The 12,817-nt window shown below is 34.9% G+C and overlaps 1 protein-coding gene across 1 annotated transcript; it reads left to right on the top strand.

The window, feature by feature from the left end:
* Nucleotides 1-1,105: 1,105 nt before the first annotated feature.
* Nucleotides 1,106-11,578, top strand: LOC110733194 (transmembrane protein 56-like). The gene is made up of 9 exons (XM_021913206.1): nt 1,106-1,325; nt 1,464-1,679; nt 1,984-2,072; nt 2,157-2,295; nt 5,399-5,473; nt 8,094-8,215; nt 8,332-8,407; nt 8,688-8,747; nt 10,906-11,578. Exons 2-9 carry the CDS (start codon nt 1,542-1,544, stop codon nt 11,032-11,034), a joined length of 828 nt encoding a protein of 275 aa, XP_021768898.1. The 5' UTR covers nt 1,106-1,325; nt 1,464-1,541; the 3' UTR covers nt 11,035-11,578.
* Nucleotides 11,579-12,817: the final 1,239 nt, after the last annotated feature.

Here is a 12,817-nt window from a genome sequence, read left to right as displayed (position 1 = left end):
GTAAATAGGGGGCACAAAAAAAAAACTACATTCAGTTGATAGGGGGCAAATTGAAGAAAAACACAAACTACAAACAATTCATGACGAGTAAAATAAGGAAACAACACAAATTACGAACAATCGAAACAACCATCATTAGAAGGAAACAACCCATAATCGATTTCATCAAAATCATAACAAAAAGTCAACTTAGGGTTCTACCAATTACGTTTTCAGCATAACACTTACTTGTTCGAAGGTTTGAGCTGCCCTACTCTTCAGCTCCAAGTCCCACCACAACGAAAATGGGAAAACGATGTATAATTTAAGAAGAACGAAGTCGGTGAGAAGGAGGACGGTGAGCAGTCAAAGAAAGAAGAAGAAATTCGACCTCAAAGGAGAGAGAGAGAATGAGAGAGGGGGAGCAATTTTAATTCGAATTCAGGAAAACAAAGGAACAAAGCTGGAAGTATATCATACAAGATTAGTGCATACATACGAAAAGAAATACAACAAAAATACAAGCAAAAAGCATAACGGTGTTAGACAATTGTATAACGGGAACCCAGCTGGAAGTAAAAAATACCGCGCGAAATTACCTTCTTGCCCCCAATTAGGCATTTAGAAATGCCTAACATTCCTCCCTTTAAAATCCCTCCAAAAATTTCATATGCACCTAAATTTCCAATCGTACTTCTTCCTTTGATTGGTCCAGGTGCTTTCTAAAACTCAAAGGCAAGGAGTGTCATATCGTCATATATCACTTTCTTTTTCTTATTTAGCCACATGATCAATCAAATTGCCACATAAACGATTACATGTACATGTTAAATATGTGTACAGTAAATTATATGATAAATAAATTAATTATATTATAGTATTGATTGTAAACTAATTAATTAAATCAGTTAAAAAAAAAATAATTTTCATCAGCCAAATTAAGTTTTGTAGCCGATTGAGTTTATTTTGAGCAAACTTAGACTGATGAATAATTACAATTTTTTTACATTGCTTTGACCCATTTAATTTGTAACCGGTATGTATTTAATGTGATTTATTTATCGAAAGTTTTTCTATCAAAGTTTAAATATTTTTCAGTTGCGAAAATGTATCAAACCAACATTAAAAAAAAAATTATATAAAAAGAAAAAGAAGAAAAAAAAAAAGAGGAGTAACAAACCTGGGCATCGCCCAAGTCACTAAAAAAAATCTACATAATTTCCCTCAATTAGTAGATTCGCATTTAATAAATCTAACAAGTTCGAAATATTCCCCTAAAAAAATTAAAAAAACACTTTATTAGGCAGTAAAATTTCTTCTTCAACAATATTCAGATCTGCTTCAAGGTAAACTACCCTCTTCTTGTTTTAGTCTGATTTTCAATTGTTCAATACAAATGAATTACTGGGCATTATTCAATTGCGTTTTAATGACTATTATTTTGAAAATATGACTTTATTGTTTTGCTCTTATAATTTTTCCAGGAAGCTCAGTTTAATGGCAGAAATCTAAAGTGGTATTTTTTTTTTTGGTCGATTTGAGGGAGTTTCATCATTTGGTAAATGGCAGTTTCAAAGCAGACTGTTATGGCTATCAAGTCTTACCAAAATCAGGCTGAAAATCTGGTCAAGAATCATCTGTTGTCTGATCCTATAATTCCTTACACTTCAATTATTGCAGGCATTTTAGCCTGCAAAGTGGTATGTTCAGATTTTACTTCTCCCTTCCGTTTTCAGGGTATGATATGCTCGGCTTTAGATTAAGATATGAATATATATACTGAAATGGTATTAGTCTAGGAATGTATGAGAAAATAACAGGTTGATCCGGATTATTAATATTAAGTAAATGATTAATGCTTTTACTTGCTTATTTCATATTCAAGTTTGTTGGGTAGGTTGTAATCTTGCAATGCAGCAGAATTTGAAGTAATTTTTTGAAATTTCTATTTATGCTGAATGTTTGAATTTGATCATTGTGTGTGTTGATACTTTGTGTTTGTAGATCTATAATCTTACCCAGTTGTTTAGTGCCCTGTACTTCAAGAGTTATGCTGGTCTTAACAAAGTACAAAGGATCGAATGGAACAATCGGTTGGTCCCCAACTTCTCATTGAACCCTTTGTTTTCTGATTTTTTTGTTGCAATCTGTCTTATTTTGTATTGAATAATTTGCAGTGGTATCTCGACGGTTCATGCCCTTTTCATTGCAGCAATGTCGTTATATTTTGTTTACTGGTCAGACCTATATGCTGACTACCAGACCAACGGTTATGTTACTTTCCGTAGCTCAACACTTTCAACTTTTACCCTAGGAGTAAGTGTTTATGTTTTACCCATGGTTTCCTTATTATGTTCTTTCTAAGTTTCTACACAACACAAACATCACTTGTTAGTTGCCCTGAATGTAAGTTATTGCTTAGGTTGTTATTGGAAGAATTTCTATTGGTATTTTAAATGTAAAGCTGTTGTCATTTGTTCTGTGCTGCAAATACTATACTCCTTTAATTTGACCCTAGAATTTATTTTTCAGAAAAGAAGCCTCAGAGATCATATGATGATATACAATTAGTGCTGATAAGATATTCATTTTGACATGATTCAGGGATTGAGAAAACTGTGTGTTGTCTGTGCTGACATTTGAATTTTGATGTTTGAAGAGATAGGGTCTTATTTTTGGACATTTAGTGACAGTTAGTGACTTGGTGTAGTATCAACTTATGTCTAGGGCGTTGGGCTGAGGAGCTTTGGAGGTTGCTCACTCTTTTCATCCAACTTTTCTTTATATGCCATGCAGATTGTAGAATTGTACCGAGTACAATAATTCAATTGCTTGTTTACCTTCTGATTATGGCTGCTCAACTGTTTGTATATCTAGTGGGAATGGAGAAAAATGCAGAAGCTGAAATTTGTCTTTCCTGAGATTTGTTTATGCCAATGTTTTCTAAACTTTATATTATTCTCTCCACTTTCCTTGTATTCTTTATATTTTGGTTTCACATTTTACATGTCCAATCTGAATTTTTGAAGACTTGTTTGTGCTTGATACTTGATGGGAAAGATTATGTCTGTATAAAAGTATAAAACTTTAACTACTTCTCCTTCAATCCCTAAATAATAGTCCATATGTAGAGCTATCAGTTCTAACCCGAATCGTTAAACTCGACTGTTTTGAACTAATTTGTAAAAAAAATTTAAAACCGAAAACTAACCCGACCCAATTTTCCCAATCCGAAACTAAATTGAAGCAAAATTTTGCCAACGTTTACTGACCCGACCCGTTATCAAGCCCAACCGTTATAACCTGTAACTGAAAACAACCCGAATCGATTATGTATGAACTTGATAGTAACCAACCCTTTTTAAATCAAAAATCGTTTAAACCCAGCAAAAATCTAATAAACCTAAAAAGCTCCAACCCGTAACTCGTTGTGACCGAGCCGTTTATAGCTCGTTACATGCTGTGGACCAATTGTTTTCAAGCCGTAACCCATTGAGAGCGAATCATTTTCAACCCATAACCAGTAGCCGATTGAGATCGTATCGTTTACAACCCGCAACCTTTTATGATCGAACCATTTACATTCCGTAACCTATCTGAGCCATTTCAACCCACTACTCATTAAGCCCAACAATATTTAATACTTAACTTGATTATAACCTGACGCGTTCCTACCATTATCTGATTAACCCAACTCGTTAATGATCCGACTCGATTTCAACCCGATTTGATTTGACCTGAACCCCACTTTAAATTGGGTAAATCCATTTTCAAACTGACCCCACTCAATCCAAACCGATTATGACCTGAACTAATAATGACCCAACCCAATTTTACCCAATTTATATAGAATTGAAACCTATTTTCATGTCAATCTTGTTTAACCTAAACTGATTATGACCTAAACCGATTACAACTTGACCCCCGATTGGGACTTGAACGATTTTGAACCGAAACCTGCTTTAAACTGGCTAAACCCGTTTTCAATCCAAACTGATTACAAATTTTTTAACTGATTACAATGTGACCCAATAAGGACCCGATCCTAATAGAAACCTCAATAAAAAAAAGCCAAACCGAACTAACGATAATTTTTAAAATTGACTCAAACTAACTTGCTAATTGTTTCAACCCGTTATAAACCGACCTGTTATAACCCTAAATTGATAAACCGAACCCAAAACTGAACCGTTTACTCGAATTAATCATTTTTTACAGATATTTTATTCATTCGTGGAGTCTTTATTTTGGGTTTAATAACCTTGAAATGAAAGTTATGGACTTTTGTTTTTATGGAACCTTTTCTTTTGAATTGTCATTAGCCATACTTATCATTTCAAGAAGCGCCAAAAAAATAAAAATAAGAATGACATATGCATACATCAAGCATGTGATTCTAATTTTTTTTCCTTGTCAAGCCCAAGTTTATTTATATATTAATTTGTATAATCTCCTTTATTTTTTGGCTACCCCTGTGAATGTTTCAAAATTTTGGAGTTCCAAGTTTCATCACCAATGTGGAGCTTTGTATGGGCGCTCTGTTTTCAATTACTTCTTCCTTATCTGAGTTTTGCATGATCATCTGAATTTAAGAGCTGGGTTGGTGGTTTGTTTGCGTTATTTTTTGTTTTGGGGGTTCAATGTTGTTTCCTTATGCATCTAGACTTCTAGAGTTCTTTCTTGGTGTGGGATTTGGTTTGATGGGATGGAAAGGATTTACTTTCATGTTGCCTTTACCATTTACAGTTTCCAAATCAACACTTTATTGGGCTGATAATAACCAAAGTTGTAACTGCCAAACCATGGGGGGTACCCTTATGTCTTTGAAGTTAGAGTGCTTACCAGTTTGTATGCTACTCAAAAATGTTAAAGATGCTAAAAAATTGTAACAGAGTTTTGAATTACAACTTAAAATCAAAGGGCTTACTGTGTTAGGCTGAATGAATCATGGCATGGCATGCAATCTATCTAACTCACCCAACCATGGGGTGCTCTTAAACTTCTCAATTTCTGACCTGTTATCCATCCTATCCGTGGCAGGTACTGTTGGTGTTTGCTTTTAAAGTCTTGTTTACCATCTTGTTGTTTGTAGTTATAGTTAATTTATTTTCTTTGTTCCGTGCTTCCTCTGATATATCTGTTCCGTTTTTTCCAGACTATTCCTCATGACAGTTCATGTTAGCTGACCCTAGTTTATTTTGGGACTATGGCTTTGTTGTTTCTGTTGCTATTGCTGTCTTAAAATTAAGAAGTTGAAAAAGAATGCAGTCTAGAATCTGTATTAATATGGGTTATAATAATTCGTATGCTACAGGATTCTTAGCTTGTTGTCAGCATGATTATGGAAATTAGTTTAATTTACTCATCTTCTTGTAATATATAATGTAATTTGTGGTAACTCAGATGTGAAATTTGACAGGTATCCGTGGGGTACTTTATTGCAGACCTTGCAATGATCATGTGGCTCTATCCTTCTTTGGGTGGAATAGAGTATGTAAGTCTCTCTCTCTCTCACATATATCCATGTATTTTTTGTTAATTTCCAACTGTCAAGATTACTAATTACAAGGCTATAAGCCTATAACAATTAACAATCCCCGTAACCTGGAAATATGAATTGCAGCCTAGTATATTTTCATAGGCACATCTTACCTCTTCATGAAAAGTTGGGTGTTTTTTTTTATTTTTTTATTTTTTTTTAATTTTTAAATTACTGGTCATGGCATTAATTAAGAGTGATGATTAATGGTCACTTTGTTAAAAACTTATGGTTAATTATGATAAAATAACTAACCCAGACAACTTGTTTTCTAACCATTTACTCAATATATCTTTTTGCTTTTGAAATTCCTCATATACACATTGTCCTCCCTCTAACCAATGTATAAAAAGCTCAGGGCATGCTTAAGCGAGAGGGGTTTTGCTGCGCCTAGGTGTACCTCTTTAAAGTGAGGCATCCTATATGAACGATTTAAAAAAATTGGCTGAACTTCAGATGGGCCTCATGTGCACCTCGAGTGCTCTTTTGATGCACCTCATGCACCTAACCACAAACGCCTCCTCAGACCAAGTTCCGCGCTTACCCCTAGTGCCTTGCGCATCAGCGCAATAACTTTTGCGTGCAATATTAGGAAGGTGAGTAAAAAAAGAAGAAAGCGGGTTCAGTCGATTTGAGGTGAATTGAAAAAACAAGATAGTGGAGATTGTTTGAAAAAAGTGAATAAAAAACGGTTTGTTTTTGTTCAATTTGAGCTGAAAATAAAAAATAAAAACGAAAGTGGAGAAATGATACTTTTATTTAGAGAATTTTGTTGGTGATTTAATTTTTTATTCAGGGATTGAGAGAGTTTATAAAACTTTAGATCCTTGTATACACATAATTTATTTGCATTATGAAATTTCAGATGTCTCTACCAACTTGAGGTGATTGTGATGAGGTTGCTTTCCACCGTAGTATCTACCTGCTAGCTTAAAATTTTAAATGATAGTATTGCAGAATTCCGTTGCTTATCACAGCCTTTTTGACTACACAGCTATGGAAACTGGTTATTTGAGCCTAAGCCTTGGTTGGAGTTAGAATCTATAATCTTAGGAGGTTGGCTTTCAAGCATGTGCCAATTCTTTGACTGCTTACATCTATTTGCTTGCCTTTAAGAGCTTTGGTTTCTCCTGGGATGATGTTGCCAATATTATTCCAATCTAAGGTTGCCTGGATCGTGGATTCGTCTACATTGGACAGATATCTTACTGGTGTTTGCTTTTTCTCAATATAGGCTTAATTATGTAATTTGCTAATGGAAAACCAATGTATCACTTCCTAATCTGTTCATAGCGGTAAAGGAGAAAAAATCATGGTAAAGTCTCATATGAGTGGCTGGGAGTATTATCTTCTTAAGCTTATAAAAAATATTAAAACATTGTTGCAAATGAGTATTCACACTAAAATCTATGGCCTACTATATGCCTGCTCAGTGGAGTTACACCCTAAAATTTGAGTTTGAGATACAGTCTACTAGATTTGGCCAAAAAAGAGAACTTTCTTGCTCATTTTCCACTCAGTCAAAACATAATTTCTTTAGGATTCAAAGTGGCTTATATGACCTTGTACTCTTGGTTTACTCTATTAATAAGCTTAGAAGATAGAATTATTTATTTGCAACTTCTAATGTTAAGAGATGACCTTTTATTGATGCTGATCGTAATTCCTGCTTGTTTTAAGGAGCTGTAATTAATTTTATTCTTTCCTCCAATTGAAGGTATTTCATTGCTTACGTCTAGAGGCCAAAATTGATTTGATGACAAATTCCTCTATTCCTTTTGTACCGTGGAAATATGTTCAGTGATACAGAATTAAGGGCTAGAATAGTTTTATGCTTTATTAAGTTAATTTCAACTCTCGAGATTATATCACTACAACTTTTTTGGATCTTTGTGCCTCATGTTATTGATCCATTGTTTTAGAATTTGTAGTAAATAAGGTTCACTTTTCTGAGTTAGGCAGTCCTCTTCCTTGACTTTTTGGCTTGCTTGCTTCTCTATAAGCATGTAGAAACACACATGGTCTATGTATATGTACAAGAACTAGATTCTTGCTGACTGAATTCAATCAAGAGTTTTTGTTTTCTGTCTATCCCTCTCTAACTTTTCTATGTCCTCCCCCTCTGTCTCTCTGTCATATCAGTACCACTTTTCTATGTCCTTTTCTACTGGGAGCAAGAGACTATCTCCACGAAATCTCCCTGCCTATTATTTGCTTGAGCTCACTGCTTCTTTTCATAGTTTCCAAATCTTTCAGCCCTATGCTCTCCTTTTCTTTGCGGGAGTATTTTTATTGATATATAGCTTCTTTATAGCAAAACAGCGGTAAATTAAATTCAGATAAGAGATAAAAAGAAAGATAAAGTAAAGGTAAAGTGGAAGGCTCATTGATCTATCATGTATTGGGTATTGAATCCTCTAGGTTTTATGACTATAGGGTAAAGTCTAAACAACTTTGACAATCCAAGTCAGTGTAGATAATGACAAGGGTACCACATTGAACCTCCTACACCCCTCAATATTACTTGGTTCATTTTATTGCCATTCTTCTCTCACACGCTGACCACTTTGCCCAGGTTATACATCATTCTCTCTCAGGAATTGCTGTTGCTTATGCTATGTTTTCTGGGGAAGGGCAACTTTACACCTTCATGGTCCTTATTTCTGAGGTGACAACACCTGAAATTAATATGCGATGGTAAGCTCTTTACAAAGCTGTTTTTTTTTTTTTTTTTTTTTTTTTTTTTTTTTTTTTTTTTTTTTTTTTTTGTTAATGCTGCTCAGTGCTCACTGTTTTTTTGTTTTACTATGAAGGTTTCTTGATACAGCTGGATTGAAAAGATCTCATGCATATCTGATTAATGGAATTGTGATTTTTTTTGCGTGGTTGGTGAGTACATGGCTCTTTGAGGGATATTATCTTTTCGTCTTTCATTTCTTGCTTCTGGCTTTTTAATTTAATTAAGACGATGAACAAATGCTTGAAACTAAAGCTGTATACATTTGTGTTAGAGTAAGAATGTATAAGTTGTTTTGAGTGAAGTAATTTAAATGCATGTTCTAACCACAGAAATTGTCTGGCTATAAATCAAAGTTAGAAGTGTGACTAATACTTATGAATGTGTTGCTTTTATTTTGTAACCTGACTAGTAGTGTGATGTGCAATGCAGGTTGCAAGAATTCTGCTTTTTGTTTACATGTTCTATCATGTTTACCTTCACTATGAACAGGTAACTGCCTTAGATTCTTCCTGCTGTATATGTGGTGACATCCTTGTATAATTAATGTTTGTGACCCGTCCTCTGTACTGCAGGAAAGTCTTGTAGAGTACTTTTATTCATTAGCATCTGTGTTGTGCATGTAGTTGCTTCGTTGAAATTTCTAAATCGCCATCATATGTAAAAAACTTAAATTCTGAAAGTGGTGTACATTTGAGTATAGCTTTTGGAATAGTATCCAATGATAACGGTGTGCGAGGATCAAACCTGAGAAATGTAGGTTTAAAGAAAACATCGCATATTAAGTTTCTAATCCTCATTTGGAATTTCTTAGGTAGGACTTTACCTGAAATTCTAGATGTTTCTGCTAAAAAACTCGAATGGCCTGACTTATCATGTTTGGAGTTTGTGCATACAAATCTGCAGATTTTGGACTTAACTCAACACTAATTAGAGGGGGTTTTAATTTAAAGATTGTTTAGAATGTAATCAGTTTTAATGCCTTGAAGTGAAACAAAACTAGTGCAATTACTTTTGCAAGGGAAAACTGAGTACAACTGCCATTGTATAAGCTTATTGACTAATTGCACCCACTAAAAATTACTATAAGGCCCTATTTGGTTTAATGTAAAACATTTTCAATTGAAAATTGGTTTTCTTGGAAAACATATTTTCAAGGAAAAACACAATTGCAAATTAGTTTTCCTTTGTTTGGTTGCATACAAGAAAAATAAAAAATAAGAGTGGAAATGTAAAGATGAATGAGAGGGAAGTAAAAAAAGAGGTAAGGAGGAGAGAGGAAAATGTGGTTTCCCTTGTTTTGAGAAGGAAAATGTTTTCCATCATTAAGGATGAAATTTTCCACCGTTGGAAAAATTGTTTTCCACCCCTTAACAAACCAAACAAAGGAAAATGGGAAAAAATGGAAAATTCATTTTCCATGAAAACCTTTTACATCAAACCAAACAGGGCCTTTATGTTGCACATGACTCCTACTCCAAGAATATATTTGTATTCCGAGACTGACCAAACTGTTTGGGATTTAGACAAAACAGTGAAGATAAAGCATAACCAAGAGGAAAACTGTATGCAAAGATTTACAACTATGTTATGACCACTAGATAATTACACTAACATTCTAATTAACTCGTTGTATCTTCTGTGCACTAAAACATGCTTAGCCAATTCTGTTATGGAGTTGTCCTTTATGTAAACTTAAATAACAACTAGCCTATAAATTGTCATCAAAAGTCATCCATTCAAGAACCAAACGCCCATCATTGAATGTTTTGATCAAAATTCATTTCTGATTTTGGCATTTGAAATAAGGATGATAGCATCTTGAAGCATAATATCATTATCAGTCAAAATTTATCAAGAACTACTATAAATTTATAGATGGGTCATGTAAAAACTTAAATTTGATAATTAGTTGTGGATTGGCTTGATGCAATCATTAGAATGGAACTGGACTGTCTTTATCCCGTATCGTTTTGGTTATTTCTTCTTCCTTGGGTATGCTTACCTTAATGGAGGGGTTACTATATAAGACACAAAAGTGAAATATCAAACCTGGAAATTCGGTAAGCATTTACTTCTAGTAAGTATTGGTACTTGTCTTGAATGTTGGAATTAGATCATAAGATTATTATCCAAACAAGTACTCGGTACAAAGTTGAGATTGTGTTAGCAACTTAGCATAATAAATTGATGTTTGGATTCATCATATTTGCATAATACTACTGCAATATTGTTTCAAGACTACTGCTTTCTTCTTAATATTACTCATAAGAAAAGGGACAAAAAAGACCATAGTAACGCTGCCTATGTTTTGTCTGTTCACTAACTACCCCTGGTTGTATTTTATTTTGTTCATATGCGGAATCGTACATTTACGAGTCCTATTTTGTTTATGCGGCAAGAAACATATGACATTTAGGTTAAAGGTAATGTGTAGTTGCATCCATATTAAAAAGGTAAAGCTATTTCATTACTTCGTAATACAAACCAAAATTGGATGTGTACTTTTGCTAAACGGCTTCTATCTAGTTTCTTAGTTGAATTTTTCATCAATCAAATGCCAACATTCAATCTGTTTTCTTGATGACATAGCCACCAACATAACTATAGGTGCTGAACTTCTGTTTTTTCTATCAAATTATAACTGTAGGTAATGCAAATGCATGTATTTGGCTTCATTTTGGTGTTAGTTGTGCCGTCTGTGCTTGCTGCAATGAACTTGATGTGGTTCGGGAAGATACTCAGAGGATTGAAGAAGACGTTAGCAAAGAGACAATGACAGACTCCGTAATGGAATTGCATGGTATTTTCTTAGAAACTTGTTTCTTCGGTGTAAAAATGGTGGAATGGAAATGTGGAGAAGGCAAAGAGAACTTTAATTAACTTGGCTTACGATAGGATTTGTTGTAAATAGCTGAACCTTCACACTTAGGTACTATGTATTTGCGGCAAACAATGAAATTATTGTTCAAATTACACCAGAGTTACTGTGTTTATCTAGCTACAGTATCACACACTCTTCAGTCTGCCCAGACTTTCAGGTTCTCTGAGATTTTCTCCATTGTGACGATCTTGGCCACAACCATCTCCAATGTCGCCAAATCAATTTCAATTCGAATTGAAGACGTTGTTATGTTTCGGAAACAAATCAATTTCAATTCAAACCAATCGTTCAAGTTGGTGTATGGCAATTTGAGAATTTAGATAACAAAACAAATTTCTGGGCTGTCATTGTGTTTGTTTGCATAAGCAACCAAAACTTTTTGATCTGTTTGGATATCAGTATTTCACATGTTCAAATTACAAGTCTACTTCTTATTTTATTCATTGGTCTTTTGTTTGATATTACTTTTATTTTTTTTATAACTAATATATAAAGCTAAACTTTTAGCCAGGTCACGAGACAACGACACTTGGCATTCCAATTTTTTGCCAAGTGACGTGCTACGTTGGATAGATTTAAATAGAATTCAGTAGATAAAAAAATAGTTTAGATTCCATTTGGATAGAATTTTAGGATAAAATTGTTACTTAAAAGTTTATTTTCGATAAAATACCAATTTTTTAAATGTACAAATTGAATTATATTTTATTCAAAAAAAAATTATTAGATTATAATTCTAAAAAATTATCATATAAATTTACTTTTTTATATCATAATATTTTTTTAGAGCGAAGGAAGTGATTAGGGGATTTTGCTCCCACCAATCGGAATGCGCCACGTGGGCCAATCAGGTCCTGCCAAGTGTTCCCCAGTTGGACCTCTCAGGGCTTGCCACGTGGCACACGCTTATTCGTCCGCCTTGGACCTATTATGTCATGACACGTGGCATACTCCATGCCTAATGGAGAAGTCGGCCACCTAGGCCCAACTTCCGAGGGAAGCCCAATCAGCCCAAGGTTAACCTAAACCTAGATTGGCACGTTTCCCGAGGTTATAAATACCTCCCTTAATTCTCATTAAGGGAGATCACGCAGATTACACACATTAAACACTCTCACCTAGAGAGACCCAATCACTTTAATTTCCGCATTAATTACTCCTTAATCAAGTACTAACTTGACCGTCGGAGGCGGAACTCCAATCATCCGGAGCATCCGTTTGTTTTGCAGGTACAGGCGTCCGGTTCCAGTCTCGAAATTGTAACTCTCCCACAAGACATCAGAAAAACCCGAAACATCTTGGCGCCGTCTGTGGGGAGAGTACTTCTGAGATGGCATCCACGTTTGTACCGGCTCTTGAAGAGAGACGTCCCCTGGACGACCCTCTAGTTCAGTCGGACCACGATACTGAGAATGAATTTGAAGTTGAAGCTCACACAGCTTCAGACGGGACCCTAAGGGCCCGACGTACCCATCATACCGAAAGGAGGGAACGGGAACATCTTCAAACTGGAAGCGAGCCAGCAGGCGCACCGCCTGTTCGGCAGCAGCCGACTGATGGGTCTGCTCCCATCACAAGGAACGAACTCATGACCTTCATGAGGGACTTCAAGGGAGAAATTCAAGAGTTGATCAACAAGAAGCCGCCTGCTCTGGACAAGGAGCAGTCGACTAAGAAA

Source organism: Chenopodium quinoa, unplaced genomic scaffold, assembly GCF_001683475.1.
Source record: "Chenopodium quinoa cultivar QQ74 unplaced genomic scaffold, ASM168347v1, whole genome shotgun sequence".
NCBI lineage: Eukaryota > Viridiplantae > Streptophyta > Magnoliopsida > Caryophyllales > Amaranthaceae > Chenopodium > Chenopodium quinoa.
The sequence above is the reverse complement of the archived record's forward strand: the minus strand, read 5'-3'. Positions and strand labels throughout refer to the sequence as shown.